The sequence below is a fragment of the Chanos chanos genome, chromosome 2 (genome assembly GCF_902362185.1).
Source record: "Chanos chanos chromosome 2, fChaCha1.1, whole genome shotgun sequence".
NCBI classification, from domain to species: domain Eukaryota; kingdom Metazoa; phylum Chordata; class Actinopteri; order Gonorynchiformes; family Chanidae; genus Chanos; species Chanos chanos.
The window spans coordinates 35,978,428-36,006,079 of NC_044496.1; the positions used below are offsets into that span (position 1 = coordinate 35,978,428).

At 39.6% G+C, this 27,652-nt stretch overlaps 1 protein-coding gene and 1 pseudogene across 2 annotated transcripts; both read right to left on the reverse strand.

Moving 5' to 3' along the window:
• Positions 1-17,636: 17,636 nt before the first annotated feature.
• LOC115830238 (UDP-glucuronosyltransferase 2C1 pseudogene) lies at positions 17,637-22,151 on the reverse strand (annotated as a pseudogene).
• Positions 22,152-23,829: 1,678 nt separating this feature from the next.
• Positions 23,830-26,845, reverse strand: LOC115829014 (UDP-glucuronosyltransferase 2A2). 2 transcript variants are annotated; one of them, XM_030793138.1, is made up of 3 exons: positions 26,767-26,845; positions 25,667-26,303; positions 23,830-25,627 (listed from the first exon to the last, which is right to left on the reverse strand). In XM_030793138.1, the coding sequence occupies exons 2-3, from the start codon at positions 26,288-26,290 to the stop codon at positions 24,710-24,712; spliced, it is 1,542 nt and encodes a 513-aa protein (XP_030648998.1). In that variant the 5' UTR covers positions 26,291-26,303; positions 26,767-26,845; the 3' UTR covers positions 23,830-24,709. The 2 variants fall into 2 exon arrangements, with proteins under 2 accessions (XP_030648998.1, XP_030648990.1); XM_030793130.1 differs by having other exon boundaries at positions 23,830-26,303.
• Positions 26,846-27,652: the final 807 nt, after the last annotated feature.

Below are 27,652 nucleotides of genomic sequence, written 5' to 3' on the forward strand. Positions count from 1 at the left end.
GGATCAATGAGAAGCAGACAACATAAGGGCCACAATATCAATTATATAAAGTGCATGCTACCGCATTTCGAACTCTCTGTAGGAACGTCATTTTGTCTGTCAGGATTATGACAACCAAGTCACAATCAGCTCTTATTTCCGCAATTGTCCAGAATTAGTTTATAAAATTAATTTCCGCACCTTAGGCAACACTGAAATATTTATCTAACCAATCTTGGATGGGTCTTTTATCTCCCTTATCTTTTCATTCTCTCATTTCCATTTACTGAATTGGTCCAGCATCACCAAAAGCTCTCTGAAAAGCTCTCCTTGGATTGCAAAATCAAGTTTTTTCTTGGATTGACCTGAATTAATTTCAGAAATTTCTTGTACTGTAGGTGTCACTGTAACATCTTGAGACCATATGACCTAGATGTGGTTTGCCCTTCCCTCACTTTTCCTTCACTACCACTTACTGCTTAAATAATTCTGTCTGAGATAGTGACCCTACTGATTATATGCGTCTGCGTTTAGAGTGATAACTAACATTTTTCCAACCATAACAAGTCTGTATGCCAATAACCTGATAAATAAAATATCTCTCCCTTAGTAGTTCTGTAATTGTCTTCCTTTACAAAATGCTATAAACGGTTAACCATTCATTAATAACCCACACACCAGCTGTTTCTTTGATGAAGGTTTTCAGTTAATAGGTAATATGTGGACATGCAGAGATAACACCTAATCCCATTGACGCAAAAAGGGACAAAGGCTGAATTTTCATATGTCTGTGTTTTCATGTGTGAAGGTGTTAGGAAGGTTAGCCATAAGATGTGAAAGAGATTTATGTTGATCATATTGGCAACTTTCATATACAATATTAAAGCAAGTTCACTCTTTCAGTTTCTCCCACACCAATGTATTCCTTCACTTTCGTATTTGATGAAAAAAATCTGTGTCATGGTTGACATGACGCAGAGGACTTGAACCATATTTTCACTCTTTACCTGATCTAAATATTAAACACAGAAGTGGCCAAAGGTAACAGGGCTGATAACGGCAGTATGGGAGAAAGGTGATTCATGTCATATGTCACGTCAGTTACAATATAAAAAATCTGCAAAGGAATGTTCTGACCGTTTGAGACTAGACTCATAGGCACTGCAGCTTACAGTGTTAGGTAAATGTATGTTTAGTACAAAGTTTTGGAAATGTAATGTTTCCACTCACAGTACTTTCTGCAAAAGCACAGGTGCTCTAAAATTTTCAAGTCCCATGGAAATTGAATATGCATTTGTGGTTCATCTACATGTCCATTGAGAGGCATCAAGAATCACTCTAAGAGACCAGTCATCTTTACGTTTATTGCATAGCTACAGTGTGGTCATCATACCATTTCTAATATATTTAAGTATGTTTTAGGCTTTTCAAATCAACCTAATGAACATGTATTTTCAGAATGATGTCCACGTGCAGGCAATATAATCTTAAATTACACTAAGCAGTGTGTTTGTTCATATATCAACTATACTAATGGAAAAGAGAACCGCAACATTTTCTGAAAGGAGAAAACTACAGTTATAGCTTCTATACTTAATAAAAAGTTGCCAGTTTGTTTTAAATCCTCTGACTAGCAACACATCTTGTGTAGTGGGGCATTGAAGTTTGCATATTAAATCCTGTTAGGTGCACTTTTACCCAGTGAGGTCTAGGTGGAGAAATGTCTTATATGTCACCTTTACTTAAGGCCTTAACTTAAAGCTTAGGTCATTGCGAGAAAAAGGCCACACATAATCTGTTTTCTGTACAGGCTCCATGCTGCTGGTCACAGAGGATGGGGACCTGTCAGAAGCCCTCTACTCACACCTCCTAGACGTCACACCCAACTGGCTTGGGCCAAACAGAGGCTGCAATGGACTCATCAGTAGTGGCATCAGGTCTCATTCATGCATGAGTCACACTCCAGCATGTTCCATGCAGAAGGGAGGGCCAGAGTGTGGAAGAGGAGAGGAGAGGAGAGGAGAGGAGAGGAGAGGAGAGAGGTATGCTGATGCTTGTGTCCAGGAAACTGATTCCTGGGGTGGAACTGCTGCAGTGGTGTAGGCTGGCATTCACCACACAGGCCATACAGATGAAGCTCTGGTTCACTGAGGGCAGGCTGAATACACTTCGGTCTAGGGATGAGGTTGTGCAGCAAATCATTATTCCGAATGTGAAACAACATGACCTGACCCTACTGCTGGGCAGTGTCAGGCCACACATCAACTCAACAGCCCTGTGATAACACTGCCCTAAGGAAAGATGGTGTGCAGGTGCTGCCTTAGTCTGCCCTCTCTCCTGGCCTTAACGCCACAGAGCATATGATTGCCCTGGACTGCAAGAAAGACATGACCATCTGTCTGTCAATGGCCAGCAACTTCATCAGGCCCTTCTCCAGGAATGGGTTTACATTCCAAAATTGCAGATTCAGAGGCTCACTGTATCATAAACTTGAGGAGACCAGATGCATGTGCAGATTACTCAGTTTATTTGAACAAGATTAACAAAGGACTTCTCAGAATTTATAGGCCTGGGCATGTTAAACAAAGAAATCACGGTACTGACAATTCCAACTGACCAAACAGAGCAAAACGAGGAGTGTTTAAGCAAACTGAGAACAAAATAAATTTAACCAAAACAGGTGCAGCTGATGATTAGACAGCTAGGTAAACCAGGAAGTAATTAAGAGCACGAGACAAAAAGGAGCAGCAGAGAGGGAGAAAGCGAACCAGGGCGTGACACACTGGCTGTTTTTGCTTGAGTTGCTAAGCTGTGATGACTGCAAAATCTGGTTAGAAAAGATACTGAAGAACTGCAAGATTATTATTGTGATTGTTCATACTTGTAAACATTTTCCTTTTGTTTTTCCTTGTTGTACTATTTTGTTTTCCTATTTTTCTCATTTCTTCTTATTTATTTTTATTTCAGTAATGAAGGTTGAAATTTCAGTCCAACAATAAGTGTTGCATTTCTTTTTTCCATCTCTAACATAAACTTATTTACTTTCTTTTTTCATCAGGGTAGACCATTTTTAGGTAGATCAACCTGCAGAAGGAAATAAATAAATAAATTTTGATTTCATTTCAGTATTTTAAATGTATCATAACAATGGTAGTTTGCTAACAGTGTGTCAGGCCATTTTGTTGAGACTACCTAAAATGCAAATGAAAATACATAACTACAAATACAATGGATTTTAATAAAGCATTTCGATGCCAGATACAGACCAACTAATTCAATTGCTAAACTGAGATGTGATTAAAGAATAATGTTGTAATAAAAAACTAATTTTAACAGAGATTCATCTTTATTAAACTTCTTGATTTTTCACAAGCTGAGCAAGTCAAACATCTCAAAAGGCAACTTTTGAGACTAACTCGAAAAAAAAAAAAATTAATTTAAATTATAGGTTGTGAGGGTAAGGGGATACTTAAAAATTTCAAATAGAATTGGGGAGTCATTTAAACTTATTTAACTTTTGATTTTCTTTCAACGTAATGACCAACAAAGTACTTCTTCCTCTTCAGTTAAAGATAACTGAAATTCAGTACATGAATTTAAGATATTCATTAAAATTATTGTCAGTTTAACACAAATTTACTTGAATGAAACTTAAATGAATTCAAATTCCTACAAGCTGGATACAAAAATTCAAATATTCTAAACACTTCACTAAAGCAACATTGAACAAAGACATGTGCAGCAATTTCTTCACATTATCTGGGAGCCTTGCTCTTAGTTCATTTGCAAAGGAGACGGTATAGCTCACACCTCTCCTTCGCACACAATCCTCCTCCTCCTCAGGAGAGAGGTTCAGCTGTGCTGCCTTGGACTCAAATGTATGGCCAAGGTATGGCTTGGGAGAGATGTGTCTGTCTATTGGCTGTTTGAACACATCCGTTTTTGCCATAGGGTTAATGACTCTGCTGCAGACAGACTATATAAGCCTCATTAAACAGTCAAGCAGCTTGAGCAGATCCGTCTGTTCCCCCTCAAAAGCCTCAATAGCAGACTGCACCTCACTAATTATAGCTTTTAAAAAAGTGAGGAACAGGGGGTTCTGTGGGTCACTGTATATGGAATGTGGAACATCTGCCACGTGGCAGTGTTCATGCGCCATGGTGAGGCTGAAATGCAATTTTAATTCCTCTTACTGATGCACGATTCTGGACATGGCAGGCTCTATGGAAAGCTATGGAAAGCCAGTGTGTGGCACAGACCTAAGTTATCAGTAAAGGCTTCTCCCTACTGTTCATAGTCTCATAGACAGCTTTGTATGCCTCTCTGCACTTTGGTGAAATAGAAAACCAAGTATAGATTTCTCTAACAAGGAACTCCACACTATGTGGAAGTGTGTTTTTTGAGGCAGAGCTTACAGCCAACTGTAGTAAATGACACACACTGTGGATGAGGACCAGATGTTTTAAGCCACTCTCCTCCCTCGGAATTCCATGCACAACATTGTATACTCCTGTCATCACAGATGCATTATCTGTGCCAATGCCAAGCACGTTCTCCCTCTTGAGGCCACATTTCCCAAGAAAAACTAGAACTGCTCTGGTTATTGATCTAGCATCCCTTCCCTCTAGCTCAAGAAGGCCTAGGCAAGTGGCCGCCACATTTCCCTTGTCCTCACTAAAATACTGAATTACGATACCAAGGTACTTTGAGACACTTACATGCTCTCCTCACTTGCTTTCATCAAGAGGGAGGCTGTATTTGCTGTCACCAATATCAGCTACCAGTCTTTTAAGAAAATACGGTGCCAACACACCATTGATCGTTTCAGTACATTTTGAGCGGTGCATCCGAAAATTTTTGGCTGCACCGGAATGTGGGAAAGCAGCCTTACATGCCTGACCAATGTGGTCACATGAGAGAATGGAACAATGCTCTGCAATAGCCATTGGCATTGTTGCCTCTGCCAATTTCAAAGAGTTAGTGTTTTTTGTAAAAAATGGCAATGTAGATTGCTTTGTTTTGTTATATGTCTTGGACTTTTCAGTGTGCTTCTGAGTTGACACATGCTTCTTAATGTCACTTGGCACAGAAGTCTGTCTTGCAGTAAAGACAGTAAACCCTTGTGTCATTGCCCACATAGGGGGTCAGCCATCCCTTGAATTCATTGACCCTGATTAGGATAAATGGCTTAGATAATGAGTGAATGTAGACTTGTCTAAATAAATGATCTGAATTCAGAGAGTTCAGAAATGGGAATGAACTAAACCCCTCTGTGATAGTGAGTGGTCAGACAGAGATAATGGTCAAAAGGATGAGCAAACAATATTGATTAGTGATCGGTCCTTGGCAACACTGTTTGCACATGCGCAACTCATTCACATCTATGTCAGCTGCCGTGTGGACTAGAGACTGACATTTTTCGGGAAGCTTGTGGGTCACGGGATTCCGATGAGATTCCCGCGGGATGAAAGTCTTCACTGTTCATCACGCGACTGGGACAGGACAGGAAAAAGTGAACAGGAGCGGGCGGGAGCAGGAATCATAATTACAATAGGTCAGTTCTAATATGGGTAAATGCTGTTTTCTTTATTTTGAAAATAATGTTGGTTGTTTTGTTGTCTTTTTTACTCTTCTTTATTCTCTCCTGTCTGCTCTGGTGGCTGGGTGCTGGTTGGTTGCAGGCAGCCACCTGACCAGTGCATGACGTGTGTGGATTGATGACACATGGTGCAGCGACCAATAAAATGCCATTGAAAACAATGGAGTCGGACTCAGATTGGGGGAAGACAACGTTGCAATGCAGAATGAAGGACAATTATTTGTGTATCACGCTGACAGAGCTTTCGGGCAAGCCTAAAGTTTTAAAAGCGTTCCTAAGAGTTGAGAGTGACGATGTTAAAACTCAACAAAGGAGATGCCTTTTATCACCTTCATAATATAGCTAAAATTAGGCCCTTTCTAAGTATGCCTGATGCAGAAACCATTGTTCATGCATTTGTCACATCTCGCCTTGATTACTGAAGTGTTCTGTACTCTGGGCTGCCTGCCTCTATTACCAAAATTCTTCAGGTAGTCCCGAGTGCTACTGCCAGAATCCTGACCAGGACAAGGAAGTTTGACCACATTACACCTGTCCTGGCTTCCCTTCATTGGCTTCCAATTCATGCAAGGGCAGATTTTATGGTCCTCTTATTAACATATAAAATTTTACATGGGCTTGTGCCGGCCTACCTATCTGACTTAATTACACCCTACAACCCCCCTCGCACCTTGCGCTCTCAAGATTCTGGATTCTTAGTCGTTCCAATAGTTAAGAAGTCCGCTGGCAACTGAGCCTTTTCCTACCGCTCTCCCTTCCTCTGGAATGGTTTACCTACAGAAATTAGGGAGGCAAACTCTCTTCATATTTTTAAAACCAGACTAAAGACTTATCTATTTTCTCTAACTTAAGGATAACATAATTTTGATTTGACTTTGTTATGAACATGTAAAGCTCTTTGAGACTAGTGATATTGGGCTCTAAATAAACTTGTATTATTATTACTATTACTATTAAAACTCCATACACTGTAAAGTAAAGTAGTGTAGCGACCAAGCTGGCATCTGATCTGTACAGTAGCGAGTCCTTAGCAACGCGTTCCTAGTAACACAACACTGTAGCAGTTTCTAATATGAGTTCTTCTCTATACTTGCGTTCTCGTGGACTTGTGAAACGTCATCAGTCACAGCCAAAGTACTGTTCCAATTCAAAGTTCACATCTAGCCAAGAACAGATCAAATACCCGGATGTGTTCTCGTTGTCCTGTCACCCAGTGTAAATTAACATTTTTCAGGCGAGACCAGATGTAGTGTATTCAAAAGTGTTTGTGTGTTCATGCTTTTTATGTTTTCCCTCTTAGAGTAGAGTCATACTGATATAGCTACCCTTGTGGTGAAGTGTGACTGTTTGTAAGAATTATAATTATTAGATAATTAGATTAAGGATGAGTGGTCTTTAGGAACACTAGACAAGCAGATATGAAAAACACTACTTTTGTGAGATGCAGGGTGGTCAAGTCTTGATCAGCCAGCCATGATTGCATATTTATGTGGCTAAAATGTAGGACTTCTCGCTGTTTTAAGGGCTTTTCACACTGCATATTCTTAGCCCAGGGCTAAGACTTGACCCTTGGCTAACTTAGCCCCTTTTCATACACATATTGTTAACCCACGGTTAACTTAAGCCCAGGGCTGTATGATTCACACTGCGCTTCTACTAGCCCTGGGTTAAATGTTTAATGTTTACATTCTAGAATGATGTGTGACTGCCATTGTTTACTTTGGCCCCGTTTCATACTGAGTCCGGAGCAGGGCCAGCAAGCCCTAGGCTAAAGTCGGGGTTAGCCCACTTTGGAATGTGCCAGGATTGTGCCAGTGTGAAAGCTTTCTTAGCCTGGGGCTAACAGCCCCCTTAGCCAGAGGCTAAAAAGGTTGTAAGAATGCTTTTAGCCCTGGGCTAAGTGCAGCGTGAAAAGCCCTGTAGAGGGACAAGGTTTCGTCAATGTTGCGCAAAAACCGTCCGGGAGTCATTCTTCCAGGATTTGGCAGGACAGGATTTTTAAAAAATTCTGTCATGGAATTGGGACAGGACAGGAGTATTTTTGTGGGGGCGGGATGGGACAGGAGTGAAAATACACTCCCGTGTCACCCTCCAGTTTGGACTGAATGTACTGCTCTGCCTCTCTGTCACTCACTGAACAGAGTAGACGCAGAGAGATGTGTGCCTTGCGCTTGCGGGGCAGTACTGGCGGATGAGAGGAGTGAGGGAGAACATGAGAATGAGGAGGCAAGGTATGGAGTTATTAAAATTATGGAGTTATTAAAATTCAAACAAATAACATTTGAATAATTGAAACAAATGGGTCATTTTAAATCCTTGTTTTTGTTGTGGGACCACAGTGGTTCCATAAGTAACAAAGATATCATTGGTCTCATTAATTTCTCATAAGTTTATTGTATTGTCACATGATGGGAAATTTGTTTTGCAGCAGGACACACACAAGACAATAAAAACAGGAAATAAATAAGACAACCCATGCAATTATACATATACATTTCTCGGTGGCCTGAGGGTCATTTTGGCCTGCGACAATATAGCAAGCAGGAATGAGTTTATGGACCTTTCAGAATCCACGCATCGGGTGCAACTGCAGTGTCAAAAATGATGTCATCACATCTCTCGGCAATGCACATAGCAACGCTCTACCTGCTTCGCCACCCTATAACATTTTAGATAAGTCGCCTGGTGAAATGAACAGCTGCCACAGACACAGCTAAATGCTGCAAAATAAGCAAGGTCAGTCAAGAACACTAGCTAAAACACACACACACACACACGCAACATACCGGGCATGGCAAGCTAAGTAGCTAATAACAGCGTTACACAACCGCTACACAGTTTGCACGTCTTACGTCTTTGTGGAGGAGCTATATCATGGAAATGAGTGCAACATAGTTATCATTTAAGCAATATCACATGAGAGGGAGTGCTGTTATACTGAATATCAGCACTGCTGTGATTCGCATTGAGTTGAGTTGAATTCGCATGAATTAAGTTCACATTGGTGTAACCAACAATTGTATTGGGACATCTGTAAAGCAAAGTGATGCATAATTGTAAAACATACCAGTGCTGTTATACTCAGTATCAGCACTCATGGAATGTCTCTTGTCCAATCAAATTACTTGGGCGGAACCAACTATTGTATAAATGACTTTGAAGGCAATATGTTTCAACTAGTAAACTGGTAAACCTAGACTATGGATTTGCCAGCTATACAGTGCCAGCACTCTCTCATTCTCTTTTTTAAAAAGTGTATGCTAATTGTTTTGCGTGTCTAACCTCTCACATTTGTATGTTATGACTGGTGTACTCCTAGTGAGTTTTTGAGGGTTCACCCATAACCATAGCATACCTTGAAAACTCAGCTTTCAAACAGGCTACTTTTTGGTCAGTCCCAAATTTTTGTATTTTGTAATCTGGATAACCTTCCTCCCAGATGCACATAGTGGCAAAATTTATAACTAGTCTGGTACCTGTTACATCAACAAATAGGGTTAGCCTACAAAATTAACAGTCTGGTGGTTTGCGTGAACCTGAGGGTTTGCTCTCTGGATATCTGCCCCTTCTGCCACCGTTCCTTCAGTATTAGAAAGCTTGGTTTTGGTAGTTACTGCCAGCGTGACTTTCGGTATGTTCTTTTGCAACTGACCCTCAGGTAGGCACGCTCCCAGCTTTCACGCTGTATTTTACCGGTTATGTTTGGCGTGGTAGTAGCACAATAGTTTTTGTTTTTAGCTTCACCTGCCTCGCCGTAAGCACTGCCTGGGGTTATCTGTCTTTGATGAGCGATTGCCATACTGTGGGTATGTATGCACAGAGTACGGTACTGTTACTTTCAAATATAAGGTTTATTTTCTTTTTTTGTAATTTCATTTTGTTCTGACAGGCAGCATTAGACCTGCAAAGGGGAATTGGTATTGGCGTGCCGCATCTTGGTCGAAGCTGCTGTTTTGTCTCCTTTTATCTCTCTTTTGTCTCTCTGGTCCGTGTTTGGTTTCCGTTTTTGTTTCTATTATTCCTTCGCTTGTGTTTCGTCAGAGTTAGTGGTTTATACTGACTCTGGAATATTGCTCGCGCTGTTAGACGGTCAGTCTCTCAGCGTGTATTCTGTTTATTCATTATTGTCCGGTCTGCGCAACGTTTGCGCAGGCCGGGTTGTGTTTAATTGTGTCTCTTCTTTTTTTTCTTTATTTTATTGGTTCACTTTTTCTGGTATGACTTGTGGCTGTGTGATTTGTATTTTTGTTTTGTTTAGTTTGATGCTGACTGCTATGTGATCTGGCGTGTCCGTCATTCAATTAACTCCCTTGTATCCAGGCTGCAGCTGAGTGCCCCTTTTTGGGGAGGCTAGTCACTGGTGGTGTCCCCTCACAGTGTGAAGTTTCCAGAAGCACCTTGGCTTAGTTCACTTATTGTTTGCAGTGTGTGTGCACGTGTGCATGTGGTGTGGGACCTGGGCACCTCTCCCAATTAGTCTGCCTCCCCCAAGGTAAGCCTTAGCTCTGCTGTCAATGCCCTCTCTTTTACTCTAGTTGCAAGGGTAGGTAACTGCTTGTATGATGCATATGATGGTGGAAGTCTGACCGTGTGATAGTGCTGTGATGGTGTGTTAGTAGAAGTATTTTATATTTTTGTATTGCTACAATTTTAAAGACTATTTTTGTAATAAAGAATTCCTAATTAGGGGCCCACCTTGTAACTGGCAGGGTTGACTGTATCTGTAATAAATATCATTCGCTATTACATTGAAGCTGTCACCAGAATCCTTTTGCAGTGATTCCACTACCTCCTTGGTCAATAAAATTCAGTTTTACATCTGAAACCACGTCTCTGGCTTCCTGGTATTAACGAACCTGTGTTTTATGTGCTAGCACTGGGTGAAATTCCCAGGGTGGCATAGTTGGCTACAATTTAAATATTATTTCTTTTATTTGACTTGGTGTGCTTTAAGCCCTTACCATCATGCCACATGCATACCCTTTCTTGGCTAAATAATTAATAGTACTGTACTTTGAGGTAGAGAGTGTATGAGTTTACCATTAAAATAATAAAGTCCTCTGTCTGTTTCTCAGGTATGCGGGCATTATGGAGCGGACACCCCGTTTTGTTCACACATTCCAGTTGGTCGTCAACATGATCCACAAAGTCTCTCTTACACGTCTCTTGGAAAAGGTGAAAGCAGTTTTTAAACCGTCTTGCTGGTCTTCAGCTGCAATGGCCAAACTTTGGCAGCTCTGTGGACTTAGTCTTTAGTTAGAGTGTGTTACAAGATGGTCCAGCACATTTCAAATGGTTTCACGCCTTCTTCAGGTGAAGGTTCTGTGGTCCAAGTTGCAGATGAGATGGGTTGGAATTGTCTCCTGCCAAGTGAATGGATGAAGATTGCTGCTGTCGGAGATCTCTTGCTGCCCTTTGCTGACCGTACAAATACCATTCAAAGTGATAGTGTCTCTGTCTTTGAGTGTGCCAGCCTTACTGGACTCGATCACTCTCACTGTCTTGATCACTGAGCTGTTTACATGGTTGGGGATACTTGCAGTCAGCTGAGACTGACGAAGTCATTAAATGAGTGATGAAACGTTTCTCCCACTAAACTTTGTGTCCAGATGAACTGATTCAACTTTCCAGGTTGTCCCAACTAGATTGATGTTGCTTTTGACTGAAACAAAACAACGCATGCAGTATTTACACCAATGTACTATTAAAAAATGCATACCTGTCTTACAGATGCTTTTGACAGTACCATTGACTGAGACACAGTGGAACATGACGTGGTCGCCTCAACTCCATGTCAAGGTAGCTAGAGACTCTTGCAGTTCTTACTGCAATGGGAGCGCAACAACTAGCCTACACAAATGTATAATGATCTGCTATTGCCCTCCTGTTTTGCATATGGCCATGAGCCAACAATGCTGGGCCCTCGGTGCTTTTTTGAAAATTATCAAAATACTTACAACATTAAAAATAGTTTATAATCCTATAGTTTTTATTCATATTAAATTTATTATCAGTCCATTAAATTCTTTACTAATCAGAAATAGTTAATACATACATACATACAAGTGACATTTAATATCGTCCTCAGTTAATGTGTCTAGGCCTACTGTGCACTGTAAGTGTTTTTCTATGTTCAGTTGAAAAGCAAACTACTGAACTGTACACTGATGCGCACACTGATTAATGGTGCACTGTCACTTTAAATAGAATCCGCTAGTATAGGCTAGTGTTTGTTGAAGTGATGGGACGTTCATTGGATGCTGCACCAAATGAAACGGAGATGTTGTGTTTCGTCTAGAACTGCAACGCCAATAAACTTGGCGACATGTCGTAGACTACTAATCACTTTGATGGATGACAGATCAGATATGTTGATGGCAAATAGGGGAAACGCTGAATTTTATTTAGCATGTGCAATCGGTGTCATCATTTTTTTGTGTTTTGACAAGACCATGCATAGGTTAGTCGGCGCCAGTAACTGTGGTCACTGGCTTGTGTTATGACTGCACTTGAGCTTTTTTTCGTTGTTGTCTGAATGTATTCACGACACAACTTCTTCGCTATTCTCAACACTCAAGAGAAGATCTGACACTTACACAGACTAATGTGCTTCAGTTTGGCATATTACGTTACGCTACACTGTGTCTCTCAATTTAACAAATGTTACACTTTTAACGTAAATTAGCCAGTTAGCTATGGACTATGCGTACCATTTGCCTGAGTCTGCGGACTTTCCATATATTTCAGTCGCGATACACTGTTTTAGCTAAGCCTTAATGCAATGGCCTCATCTTGTATGCGACGGCTTGTGTAGCACCGTAATAACAAGTAGAACAGTGTTTGGCTCCATTTTTGCTAACTGTTGTTCACAATGTTCTGGAATGTTTTATAGTGTCTCCATGGTTGCGAATTTTGCCGTTGGTTACATGGCCCATAGTGTAAACGCAATAGGAACTCTTGCCCCGGTGCTTGTAGCCCAGGTTTACGTTCCTGCGCTGATGGCCCACAGTGTAAATGGTGCAATCATGTACATTACCCATTACAACCTCTCTAAACGTGGATGAGAATCTAGATTCTAGGGGGCTCATCACCTTAGGGTGTGAAGCTTGCTGAGTACTTACAGTGCTTTGAAAAAGTGTTCAGTTTCTAACTTTTTTTTGCATAAATGATTGTCAACCTGTGATCACTTTTTTCACAGTGCAAAAACTGAAAATTCAAAAACTGAAATTTCAACTCAGCCCACTTCAGTTCAGTATCTGGTTTAACCACCTCTTGCCACCATTATAGTCAACAGTCATATTGGATGTGTCTCTCTTAAAGAGGAACCATTTTTTTTCATCCAGGATCCATTATTTATTATTCATCAGCATTATTATCATTCATCTTCCTATCCAACCTGACCAGAATGCTAGTCCCTGCTGCTGAAAAGTATTCCCATAACAATATGCCATCACTGCCAGATTTTTCTGTGGAAATGGTGTTATGTTGCTGATGCACAGTTTTAGATTTACGCCCCACATACTGCTTAGTGTTCAAGCCAAAGGTTCATCTTTAGTCTCATTAGCCAACAAATTATTCTGCCACATCTTTCCAGTATCTTCCAAGCAACATTTTGCAAATTATTTATGGGTGAGGATATGTTTTTTATTCCAGCCAAGCCTTTCTTGCCACTCTTCCATAAAGGCTTTTTTTGCACAATGCCTTGGAGATGTCATTTCCTGGGTATAACTTTCAGTTGCAGCCAATGACTTCTGCAACTCAGTCACAATGGCTTCCTTACATGTGCCATTCTTGTTTGGTGAATAACTTTAGGTGTCCCCCTGACCTAAGTAGCATGGGTGTATTTTCTTTCCACCTTTGTATGCTGTAACGAGCTCATCTCCTCCCCCGCCGACTTCAGCCATCAGTGTCGCCAGTTTTCTAATCACCGGTCTGTTCACTCATCTCCTGCACCTGTCTTCACTTTCGTGCACTCATTCACTCTCTTACTTAAACCTCTCTGTTTTCACGGCACGCTGCGAAGTCTACGCTTGCTACACGTGTATTCTAAGCAACTATACTTACGTACCTGATTTGTTTGTTTCCTCTGAGTTATCTCTTGTCTATTAGCTATACCAAGATCTGTTAGTCCTTAACTTATTTCAGTACAGTGTTTTGTTTGATACTTTTTCCCATTCTGGTTTGTGTTTGTTTTTCTATAAGTTTGTTAATAAACCACTCTGCCACTCTGCACTTGCATCCTGCCCGTTGGTGATTCTGTGATATATGCTGAGGTTCACTGACCTCTTAGCTATGTTCAGTGCCTTTTAGATGGCCTTGTACCAATCCTGAGCCCTGTGCTTCTCTAATTATTTCTTTGATTTGTTTTGAAAGTGGTTTTGTCTTCATTTTGGTTTGTTTTGTGGGTGAATCTCTATCCTACTGTTTGACCTCAGAGAGAGAGCTGGTATGTAATGGAGTTAACTGAAAACAGATGATCCACCACTTTCCTACACAGGTGGAGACTATCAACAAATTGGGTTTGTTGGTAAAATAATACTGTATATTGACTTTAGGTTGTGAATCGGTGTGAATACTTTTTACTTCTCACAATTTTTTTTTTTTTAGATTGCCTTCTTTTATATTATTTAAGTTTAGAATCTGCAATGATAAAAAGTAGACCTGATAACACACAACTCATGTCTCAGTTTATCCCTATGTCTGTAAAGATAACACAGAGGAATTCCCTCTGAAGTTTGACACAATGCTGAAATATGACCCAAAACAAAAAATACACTGGTGACAATACTCCATGACCTGTGAATGATTTACTTTGTCCAGACTAATAAGAAATTACTTAGTGTACTTTTAACTTTTGCCTGTTTCAGCAAACCTATAGTTTACAAGCATGTTCAAGTCTATGCCAGTGCTTGGGCTTTTGCAAATAAGCATTTCCCCTTGTGATCCCCAAAGACTTTGGTTCAGATCAAAAAGAAAATATCTCACTTAGTGTTTCCCAGGTTGTTCCCAGTAGAGCCTACTACTATTCATTTTTCTGATGGACAGGTTCAAACTATACATAATCATTATGTGACAAAAAAAGGCAAAAAAAGAGTGAACCTTAAACATGCTTGTATTTTCAGGGCCACTAAGATGTTTCCTGTCAGAGGTTGTGTTAATGTGAAAGACTGATTTGATGGACTTCTTGGCAAATTTAATGTGCAGTAATTCAGTTCACCTTTTAAATTTCTACTGTGCCTGTTTACCTGTTACGTAATTATAATGTTATTGTTACAGCATATTTAATGTTTCAGTAAATTTTTCAATTCAGAACTGGGAACATTTTAACTAATTTAACTGATTGTCATTTTCAGCACAATCCTTTTGCATAATAATTGAGAATAAGAATGTTTTTGCTATGCGTTTGGGTCAAGTAACCAGCAATGATATGCACACAGTGGTCAGCAGGACATGACATTGACAGAATGGTAAGCCATCTGAGACATTCTAAATGATTGGATCCACAAGTGAGGGGCTCTTTGACTCCTCATGATGTTCTCCTATAGTGTGTTCAACATAATCTCCCACTTCACACTCCCCATACTGACTTCCTGTTCAAAATGCTATAAATTCTAAGCCTCTGATTCATAAATGACACACAAACAGTTTCTGTGTCTGACCATGTTTTTGAATCCATATATAAGAATGTTTAGAGCATTGTACAGTCCATAGATAATCTCTGTGTGTACAAAGAGAAGGCATAGCCCTGTTAACCTCTCACCTACCTGTCTAATTATGGTGAAAAGTCATTAAACCTTTGTATATGCAGTCATTTTCAGCAGTTATCTGTTGTGTATCCCAGGAATACTGACTTGATTGCTGTCTTGGCAAGATTAAAATATATTTAATATGCAGCAGAAAGTTTTAGAAAGGTAACCTCTAGCAGTGTTTATATATGCATGTCCACACATATTGTCATGCTGATAGTTCAGATATTTTCAGTTAAAGATGTGTGATCCTGTATCTGAATCCAGCTAGCCTCTCTGAATAACTCTATTACTAGCATCATCCTCTGAAAACTGGCCAAGAAATTATTCACAATTATTCTTCCCTAGTCTTACATATAATGATATCTAAATAGCTGCTACACTGCTCTCTACAAATTTCCAATCTCCTAGCTGACTAAGGAGAGGGAAGCCCAGTAGCAAGTTGATCAGTTGAAGTTGGGTAATTCTGAAGATGGAGAAGGAGTTGAGAATCCATCTGTGGTTCCTGGAAGTGGCAGAGAATCCCTCTATGCATGTAATCAGTGACCTCCCATGAAATCCAAGCCAACTTTGGGATGTTGACCTTGTCCTCTTGTTTACAACTTTCCGAGAGTTTTCTTGGCCTCGTAGTGCCTCCTTCAGTGAACTGGGATAACTCAAACCAGGCTAAGATTTGTTAAAATATTACATCAGTTTGTGGCTGTAGACCAGGCAGCGGACTGGTAGGGGCACCATTGTGAATCTCGTCAGTTTCGATTCCTAATCAGATTATGTGTATTAACAGTATGTGTCTGTTAACAAAGGTACAGTGACTGAATCTAGCGCTCTGACAATGCTAAAAGACTGGACCAGTCTGTGATGAGAGCTAGTATTTTGGCCATGATGGAGCCATCAAGATGGGACAATGATCAAGGAGTGGTAAATACATTAAGGGGAACAACAAAGGTGTTGTTACATTTACATAGTTCTGTTTGGTGAAAAACAATAAAATATCAGAGACAATATGTAGTAGAAAAGTGAATGTTGCCTTCTCTTTATTTGCATTGTTCTACTCTGACAAATATATTATTGTATGGAACTTCACAGTGACACCAACAATGCTCTGGACCAGATATTAAAGGGGGGTGTGTGTGTGAGTGGACAGAAAAAGAGAGAGAAAGGAGGACGAACTTAGCCAGAACAGATGAACATAACCACACAAAGATTTAAAAAATGTATTTGTAGTTATGCTGTGTACATTAGGGTTGTGCAGAGAGCCCATTATTTGACTTTCGTATCTGTATTTGTTGAGGCAGAAAATTATTTGTATTCAAATAAGAGTAAAAATAGGTGTAACAATCCTGTTTTTGTTTTCATTTTTATTACACTAATTTTAGGATATTACAATTTACAATTTTGTTATTTTGCAGACGCTTTTAGCCAAAGCGACGTACAATCAGTGCATCAGTCACATTTCTAATACATCATGAGCAGAGATCACAATAAGACTGAGTGTCAATTTGCCCCTTCGTATTGCGCCCCTGGAATACTTTGACAAACACAGATACAAGACAAGCTTTTTTTTTTTTTAAGGAAAGAGAGGGTTAGGCAGTGGGAGACAGGTGGGTTCTAAAGAGGTGGGTTTTCAGTTTCCTGCGGAAGATGGTAAGAGATTCCGCAGTCCTAACTGCATGAGGGAGGTCGTGCCACCACCTCGGGGCAATGGCGGAGAAGAAGCGAGGTCGGGAGGAGCGACTGCCGGGTTCCCGAAGTGAGGGGACCGTCAGTTGACCAGAGGTCGTAGAGCGGAGGGTCCTAGTAGGGGTATAGTGTTAATATAAGTGTTCTTCAATAAACTATTATAATAATTATGGACACTTGTAATATTGGTTTATGGTTTTCATAAACCCAGCAATAAACATGTATAACCACAAGCATCACTGAAAAGAAATCTTTTTTCAAACCAACATTCAGTTCCTAATCCACACTCAAACCAATAAACTGAACTCTAAAATACTAAATGCTTACGTGAACACTGTGAACCCCGCCACCACCCGCCTTAATTGCAGGATACTGAACAGACAGAATATAAACAAACAAAAAAATCGTTAAATAAAAACTGTTCTCTCTGAAGTACTGTTAACTACACTGACACAGGTATGGTAGGCTAATCTCCTCCTGGTCAAACAAACTCAAATCAACACAAACAATGAAGAATTTTTTTCCCCCAAAAACAAATAATATTTAAAATATTTGTTGAAAATACATCGTAAAAACCCACTATTTGTTTTGCTAGGAGAATCCATAGGGTTCTTCCATTAGGAGGTTTACTACTTACTCTGAGTTAACTAACTTTCACTAAACCCGCTTTCTGGAATACCCCCCTGAAGACAAACATGAAGGCTATGAACACAAACGATGATGAACTCAAATGTGGGGAATGGCTCAGACACTGATGGAATGAGTAGGTTTCACAAACTTAACAGAGAGTATAAATACACAGAAACTAACAAGGTGACTAACAGAAAACAGATGATACTGATGGTTGACTAATTGATGGCTAAGACTGGTGATCAGTAGTCTGGTGATGCTGAGTGCTGATAGGTTGATTGTGAGGGAGAACAGCCGGTTTATCCATGGCGTACATGTGTTGCAAATACAATGTCAAAATATAATTTTCAACATCTTCAGTTAAATCACTCTAAGAGGGAAAAAATGAGAGACACAAAAATGTGAAATATTCTGTAAAATTTTGTATGTGCACTTAAAAAACTTGGAGCTTATAGGTTAAATTGTCTAACCATTATTTTGGCTTTTAAGAAACATTAATCAGATCAGATGCTAGCTAGCTGAATAAACTATAAAATGAAGCTACGATACAAGAAGAAACAACCTTGATGACGTTTCTACTGTTGATAAAACAAAGAGTGCTTCCAACTAAAGTTACATAGGTATGTACTTAGTTTTTTTTTAAGTTTAGAACATTAGTTTATGAAGGAAAGTGAATATTTACAATTTACTGGGGGCTCTTACTCTGTTGCAGTCATGAGTACCCACAGGACGCGTATTTGCTCTAGTCGAGGATTATCACACATGATTAAGAATATTGACTGAATATTGAGCCTTTGGCTTTTACCAAGTATGCTAGTGTTACTCATTATCCAATATGTGCTGTCTAATGGGTGCCCAGGTTTTGAGCAATGATGGTGAGACAGTGTTATACTACAACTAGTACTATTTCTATTCCCATTTGATTTTCATTTTCAGTAAGAAACATTTGTATAATAATTTGATCAGACAAAAAGTCATCAGTGATATTATCAACACAACAGCCAGGAGAGTCAGTATAACATCTACAGAATGGTAAGCCATCCAGGACATTCTGAACGATTGTGTGCGCAGGTGAGGGGCACCTCCATTCCTCATGACATACTCTATCCAGAATATTGCATGGTCAAGAGGTTTCATTGGTTGGTCTCTATGCAGTCTTGACAGCCTCTGCATGTTCTCTCTGTAAGATGGCTCATACAGGACCTCCTTCAAGGCCTCCAGAAACACAGTCCTGTCCAGAGTTGCTATATTCACAATCTTAGCAGTTCCCTTTGCACTCATTCTGGAGAGGTTATCAGGCTGATCAAAGACTAAGGGCAGACCCACCATTGGCACACCATGGTATATGGCCTCCTGGACTCCATTAGTGCCTCCATGTGCTACAAACACTTTCGTCAGTGTGTGTCCCAACAAGTCATTCTGGGGCAACCAGTCCACCAGTAAAGTATTGTTACCAAGAGTAGCAGGTCGGCGTCCTGTATGTCTCCAGATGACTTTCTGGGGCAGTTGGGCAAAAGCTGCAGCTATTTCATCAGCAATGTCATAAGGCAGCTCACTGAACAGAGTGCCTAAAGACATGATGATAACACCATGCTCCCCTGAGCTCTGGACAAATTTTTCCAGATCAGCAGGAAGAGGCTTGGAGGGTTTGCACTGGAAGCCACCCATGTAGACCACATTGGGCATTGTTGGGCGTGGGAATTCAAAAGTAAAGTCATTTCTCATGAGCCAGATGTCAGCATCCTGGAAAAGTGAGAAGTAGTCTACATCAGGGCCAAAGTATCGATGACAGAAGTCTGTGTATTGGGAGGCAGCTACCGTCCTTATTTGATAGAGGGAAAAAGCATAGGCAAAAACATTCTTCAGCCTCTGAAAAAAAGTCATTTTGTCTGTCAATTCTGTTCCTGGGACAGGTACATAAGAGAGAGGAGTGGGAGCAATGGCAAAATGGGCCTCTCCATGGACAGTCCAGCGAACATTTAACACCAGTGGGAGACCAAGATGACGTGCTAGAAACACTCCGCCTGCATTTACTGGATCTGTTAGGACCAGGTTATATTTAGCATCCTGGATGGAATCCAATAGGGCCTTATCTTCAAAAATACCTGTCATCATTTTGACTATATCCCTGTTGACCTCAGAAAATTTTTTGCCCGCTTCGATCTGCAGCGATAGGTGGGCCCAGAAAGATGCATCCTCTCTCTTTAACTTCAGAAGAGAATTAACAAATGAGCTGAGGAACTCTTCACTAAATCCACCAGTACTTGGAATAGTTATAGAAGTGTAGTAGGGAGACACCTCCTTAATATACCAGCTATTGGAGGCACGCACCACGGTTACTTGGTGTCCTCTGAAGTGCAATTCCTCAATGAGGATTTTCATATTCACCCAGTGGCTTCCATCTACTGGGAACACCAGAACTTTTCCACCATGTCCACCAGTCAGAGTGATCAAAAAGGTCACCAGTGTGATGCAAACTGAACGATACATCTTCATTCATTGACCTTAGCTGACAGAGAAAACAACACCTGTAAGCTTAATTTGCACTTTTTAAGTATCAATATCCAAATAATATTCAAAGAGCAGGTCTCAGAGACAAGTGTGTGGTTTTTCCTCAAGCCTCCAAAATTGAGCGAACCATGTGTATACAACATTTATGTTTGTTTGTTTGTTTGTTTAGTGTATCAGAAGTATTACAGAAATATTACTGAATGCTGACATAAATTACACAATCTCGCTAAATACAGACTGACGAGAAAATCAGAGACAAAAGACAGAGATTACTAAATGACACTACATAAGAAAAATTCCATCAAGTGTTTCATAGTTCATCACAGCATGCCAAATGGTGAAGAGTTAAGACACATTTTTTTCATCTGACACAAAATAAACCTCAGTAAAATGCATTCAGACACTGTAACACTAACTTTATAAAACAAGAAATTCACAGGTCCCACTTAATGACAGTAAGGTAATCAAACTCCAGAGCATCCTTTTTCTCAGGAGTTATCATGTATAGAAGCCTGATTTCCAGTAGTATTCAGATACACCTAATTAAGAAAGTTACTACACTGATGGACACCTGGATCTGGATTACACAGTCAGCTCTACTAACTCAGGGATTCAGTGATGCTCAAAATGTGGTATTTTGGAATAATTTTGAACGTATTAATACAGTGATTTGGATTACCTATGTAAAACAAGTCTAAGCAATGCTGTCAAATCTTCCTTTTGAAAACTGTTATACTTTACTGGAGTGGCTGCTTTTAAGGTAACACAATAAATTAATTTCAAAATGACAAACTAATGTAGTTGAAAATTGACTGATTTCTATACTATAGTAAAGCAATGTTAGAGAGGCATCTAACACTTTTGAAAGGTGCTTCAAAGCACAGCTCTCTTTAATCAACTTTGTTCAGAATTAAAAGTCTTGACACACCATAACCTTCCAGAAACCTACTGGTGTAAGTGACAGTACTTGTCCAGCTTCCTGTAAAAATCTTCAAAACACTTTACAGAGGCAAAAAGAATATTTCTTATTTAGAAGTATTCATTACTGAAAGCCTTTCTTCATGAGGCAAAAAAGTCTCCACACACCTCAAAAGTCTACTTAATTCAGATGGCCTCCAAAATGTTACATTTCCAGAATAACGGGCTATAATATAAGGTTGGATAGACTATTGTTAAAAAAAAACATACCTCAGTGGATTCCTGTGTTTGTAAGTGTAATACAGTGAAGCTCCAACTGAGGTTTATGACTCAATTCTCAAATATAAGCTAACACATAAGTGTGTTAAAGGTTATTCACTCTCACTTGTAAATGAATAACATGTGCCTTCTATGGATTTCATAACTTGTCTTAGTGTCTTCTCCCTTTCAAATAAAACCATAGATCACATGCAAATCCAGCAACACTGTAACATGGACTGGAATACAGAAATGTTGCAAGTAGAATTGTTACAATTACAATTTTCTCACACAAACTTTTTGTAGCAACTAAATTTGAGAGATTATGGTGAAAATATGCAGAAAAATGAAGAGAAGAGAATAGCAACATCGAATGAATATAATGCAGAATTACAGTCACATCAAATACGGACACATTCTCACATAATATGTCAGTTATTAACACTTGTTCACAGTCTAAATATCTTAGGTCATGTTTCATTAGTACAGAAAATGAACAGAGTATAGGACTGATATTTGCTGTTGTAAGAAAAGCACCACTCTCAGATACCTGATCTGAAGAAATCAGTTACTACTTCAATTTGTTATACCCAATATATTCCTTCAGGTTCCTGTTTGCTGAAAAAAATCCATGTGTCATGGTTAACATGAGACAGAGGACTTGAACAATTTTGAACTAGTTTCACCCTGTACCTACTCTAAGTAGTAAACACAGTATTGTGGGAGAAAGGCCATTCGTGTCAGATGTCACATCAGTTAAAATGAAAGAAATCTACAAAGGAATTTTCTTCCCAAGATGACTGTCCAATGTTCAGGTGTCAAGATTTTTATGGTCTGCAGCTTACAATGTTAGAGAAACTGTGCTCAGTACACTGTTCTGTAAACTTAAACTATCAAATATTCCAATTTACAATATCTTCTGCAAAAACATTGTTACTGGGCCCTGCAGTTTTTATGTCCCTGTTAGTTACTTACCTCATAGAAAAGAACCTTCATTTGTGGTTTCTCTACATGTGCAATGAGAAGTGTCCAAAACCATTCATGGAAACTAGTCATTGACAGACTTATTGCTTAGTTGCAATGTGATTGTTTCACAGTTTTATATTTTATCTTTTTTCAATAATTTTTTTTTTCGAATCAACTTAATACATACGTTTCTTTTCCAAATGATGTCCAACATCCATTTGTAAGGTAAAAGGAATACTTGGAAAATTTGAGTAGAATTTGGAACTCTCTTGAATTATATTGACTGATTGCTTTTGATGCCCTTTTTCAATAGAATCTCTTCACATAATAATCAAGATAAAACATTTATCAGTAATGATATCAGCACAATGCCCTGCAGGGTCACTATGAAAACTACAGAGTGGTAAACCATCCAACTGTAACACTCCTGGTTTTCACTCCCCCCTCTGCTGGCTAATTACACTTCAGATATCATTGGTTTAAGTCAGGGTTCTTTTTTGTTTGGTTCAATCATTCAGTGATCTGTTTAAAGCCTGATTTTTTCCTTTGTAAATACCACTGGCTTTTCTTTGTTCTGTTGCAAAGTCTTAAATTGAATTTCTGGTAATTCTGCGCTAAGTGTTAACTTGGTCTATCTGATAATCCTGCTTTGTTGTATTCAAGACTTGTTCAACCTGTCAGTCTGTGTATCCAGTATCCTGCTCTGTATGCAGTCCAAGTTTCTGCCTTCATGTCCCTGTTCTGTGTTTCTGTGGTTTTGTACTTTCATCTACCTCATGTTCAATAAAAATCCAGTAAACTGCACATGTTAATGACACAGTTTCTCGCCCAGTTTTTGACAGAAGAACCCATTCACAGGTGCAGCCAAGTAGACCCTGCATATGGAACAACATTACTTTTCCCCATCTGTTGAACCTGACAGATGATGGGTCTCCTTTGAAGTGTCAGGAGTTCCTCACCGAATGCTCCCTATACTTCATACAAACTGGGATCCGATTTGAATTAACCCAAGTAGCAGTGATAATCTCTCTCAAAGTGTTGTACTTTGATGTCGGCAGCCGACCTGTGGCAGAGGGAGGGTGGTGAAGTGGTGTTCTGTCACCTTGCCCTACCTGGATCTCTAACATATGACACGTTTCTCCTTCTTTTGCTCTGTCTTCGAACCACAGCCAAATTGGACGGCAGAAACTTATACTGACACATGGCAGGGACTGGTACTTACATATTCCCGCAGAAAAATGTCTCTTACTGACACTTGTTCACAGCGTGAATATTGAGGTCATGTTCCATAAGTACAACAAATTCTACAAATCATTGTCCCGGTATAGAACTCATATTTGCTGTTGTGGGAAGATTGCCAAACGCCACTTTCTCCATATGCCTATTTCATATTTTCTATCTGAGGAAATCACAACATTGAGGTTGTGTTGATGAAACCAGCAGATGAAACCAGAGTGAGCCTCTGTTTCTGAGCCACAATTTGCAAATTTCTATTAATTGTCATCATTATATGTGTTGCGCATTTGTATTTGTTGGTAAAATAATGATAGGTCCAGAGTTGGATTTTGATTGTAGTCTTCTTTATCGAGATTCAATGATGGTACAGCAAAGCAGAAGGGAAGAGGAGAGAAGACGTTCCCGGCCACAAGGTCTACACAATGTTACTGCGACTAAAGAAAACAATTCCTTGCTCAAAGTTATACCCTTTTACCTTGTGTGTATTAGATAACAAGTACCTTTAACCCATGTCTGAGAGAAAAACGAGTTTCTGGTTTTCTGCTGAACCATCCAGTTTATGACACCTATAAATGACAAAGTGCAAATGACCATCTATCTTTGCGTGGAGGTAAAGATTTTGTAGGGAAGATTTTCTAAGTTTGTACAAAGGCAAACAGTTTTTATGTATGCTTTGTGTGAGTCACGTGTAAAGGTGCTTACAGACTGTGAGATTTCAGCAATCTTATAAATTTACTGCAAACCACACTGTGTGACATGGATCTAATAGACTTGGGTCCACAAGAATAAAACGTCATTAGCATTAGAAGTAGTTTGTTGTTTAGCAGATGCAGGTTATAGTAGCAGTCACATTGTGAGATGGTCAGGACCACTCAACGTAGGACCACTGTTTTGAAGCCACAACAGATATCACTACGTGTTTTCATCTTTTGTCTGGAACAGCCCAAAATCACACAGTTTATACCCGCCTTAAGTCAATCATTGGATCAGATATATGCCAATTGAGAGTCACTGCAGGAATAAGAACCCACAGGACGTTTTTTGCTGTAGCTCAGCATTACAACACATGATTCAACATATCTACTGATTATTGAGCCTTTGGCTTCTCTTACTAAATGTGCTAGTGTTATTCATGGTCATAATGGGTCCCCAGTGTTGAGAAACAGTGGTGAAAAATATTATTTTACTATTCACGTTTGATTTTCATTTTCAGTACAATTCTTTTGCATAAGAATTTGATTAGATGAAAAGTTATCAGTGATATTATCAACACAACAGCCAGGAGAGTCAGTATAACATCTACAGAATGGTAAGCCATCCAGGACATTCTGAACGATTGTGTGCGCAGGTGAGGGGCACCTCCATTCCTCATGACATACTCTATCCAGAATATTGCACGGTCAAGAGGTTTCATTGGTTGGTCTCTATGCAGTCTTGACAGCCTCTGCATGTTCTCTCTGTAAGATGGCTCATACAGGACCTCCTTCAAGGCCTCCAGAAACACAGTCCTGTCCAGAGTTGCTATATCCACAATCTTAGCAGTTCCCTTTGCACTCATTCTGGAGAGGTTATCAGGCTGATCAAAGACTAAGGGCAGACCCACCATTGGCACACCATGGTATATGGCCTCCTGGACTCCATTAGTGCCTCCATGTGCTACAAACACTTTCGTCATTGTGTGTCCCAACAAGTCATTCTGGGGCAACCAGTCCACCAGTAAAGTGTTGTTACCAAGAGTAGCAGGTCGGCGTCCTATATGTCTCCAAATGACTTTCTGGGGCAGTTGGGCAAAAGCTGCAGCTATTTCATCAGCAATGTCATAAGGCAGCTCACTGAACAGAGTGCCTAAAGACATGATGATAACACCATGCTCCCCTGAGCTCTGGACAAATTCTTCCAGATCAGCAGGAAGAGGCTTGGAGGGTTTGCACTGGAAGCCACCCATGTAGACCACATTGGGCATTGTTGGGCGTGGGAATTCAAAAGTAAAGTCATTTCTCATGAGCCAGATGTCAGCATCCTGGAAAAGTGAGAAGTAGTCTACATCAGGGCCAAAGAATCGTTGACAGAAAGCTGGGTAGACGGGTATGACTGTGCGATATATCTGATATTTTTCAAAAACATAGGTCAAGAAATTTTTGACTCTCTGGAAGAATGTCATTTTGTCTGTCAGCTCTGCTCCTGGGACAGGTACATAGGAGAGAGGAGAGGGGGCAATGGCAGAGTGGCCCTCTCCATGGATCGTCCAACGGACATTAAACACCATTGGGAGGCCAAGACGATGTCCCAGTAGACCACCAATTCCAGTTGCAGGATCTGTCAGAACCATGTCATATTTTGCGTCCTGGAGGGAAGTCATTAATGCTTCATCTTCAAACATGGTGGTCATCATTTTGATCATATCTCGGTGAAACTCAGCAAACTTGTCAAGAAATTTAAGTTCTAACATAAAGTGTCCCCACCCAGTATAATCTTCTCTCCTGTGCTTCAGAAGACTGCTCACTAAAGAGCCAAAAAAATCCTCATCAAATCCACCTGTGGTTGGGATGGTAATGGAAGTATAGAGGGGAGATGTCTCCTTGATATACCAGCTGTTAGAGGCTCGCACCACTGTCATTTGGTGTCCTCTGGCGTGCAGCTCTTCAATGAGGACTTTCATATTTATCCAGTGACTGCCATCAACTGGAACCACGAGTATTTTACCTCCCTCTCCTACCGTCAAAGTGAACAACAGCAACAACAAGGTGACAGAGACTGAATGATGCATCCTCAGCCAAAACCTTAGATAAAACATTGGAAAATATGTCATTGTCGCAGAAAAATTCATCTTAAGATGGTATATACTGAAAACCTACCTAATGTTATCATACATTTACAGTTGGAATTAACACAAAATTATAAATATTCTTGAGCTGCCCAGGAGATATCTCAAAAAACACAGAAAACCCACATGCAAAATATGGATTGTTGTTATTTGGGGGAATAAGAATAAATAAATGAATTCATTCTTAGGCTAAAATACTACTTTCAAGAAGTTGTGCAATGCCTCTGACAAGCTTCAGAATAAAGTAATCACACTGCACACAAGGAATTTTTCAAGTCTTTAAAAGAGAATGTGTTGAAATCATTGATTAAAGTAAATTAGATATAGAACTGAACATATTGAAACCTTCTTTATTCTTACAAATAGCTTCTTTTCTGAAAAGATCATTCAGCAAAACAGCATTATGCCATGGTACTCACCGGACAGTAATTTCAACCTATATCCACAATATGTTTTGAGCACAGAGTTCACAGAGTGACACAGCAGTATGAGTGAGAAAATGCAGGGAAAGCTCATAAGAGAAAGTTGAGAGGCAGGCTAGAGATTATGTACCATGAACTCTATGCTGTTCAGAGGTTATTTGCTCATGCTTGGTTTAAAGCTTTTGAGTGCAATGTTGATATTTGAAGTTTGGCCAGTCTTAATATTTGTTTATTTGCAGTTGTGTGTATTAAATATCCTTCTATAGTTTGTTTCCTTATTTGGAATGAAAAGAAACTCGGCATACTTTGTTAAAACGTTAAATTTGTTATAATTTGGAATCTGGCTGACTTCTTATTAAATGTTTATTGGCATATTTAGGATATACATTGTTTGGTACACAAACAAATTACGTTACATGAAGTCCATGATCAAGTATAACCAGTGACAGAGCACTACAGAAGAATTCAGACAAGACTAGTACTAGAGGTTGTGAAGACCAGGGCAGGGCTTTTTCGAACTTGTGGGAGTTACAGTTTAAACAAAAATAACTCAACTCAAAAACACATGTAGCAATGTTTTCATACCTCAGAACTATCCCTCCTTTTCACCATACATGGAAAATGAAGATTGAATTAGATCATTAAAATGGATGGTAATAAAATATGTTAAAAGCTTCAAAAAAACCCTGAAGTTGAAAGTACAACATCCTCAGCTGCATGTGAGAGGTCAACAAAAAGTCTGTGTGTTAGTTTGCAAAAACAAATACTTAATCGACATGGCCAAAACTGGATCACTGGTTGAATATATATATATATATATATATATATATATATATATATATATATATATATATATATATATATATATCTGTACTATCTATAC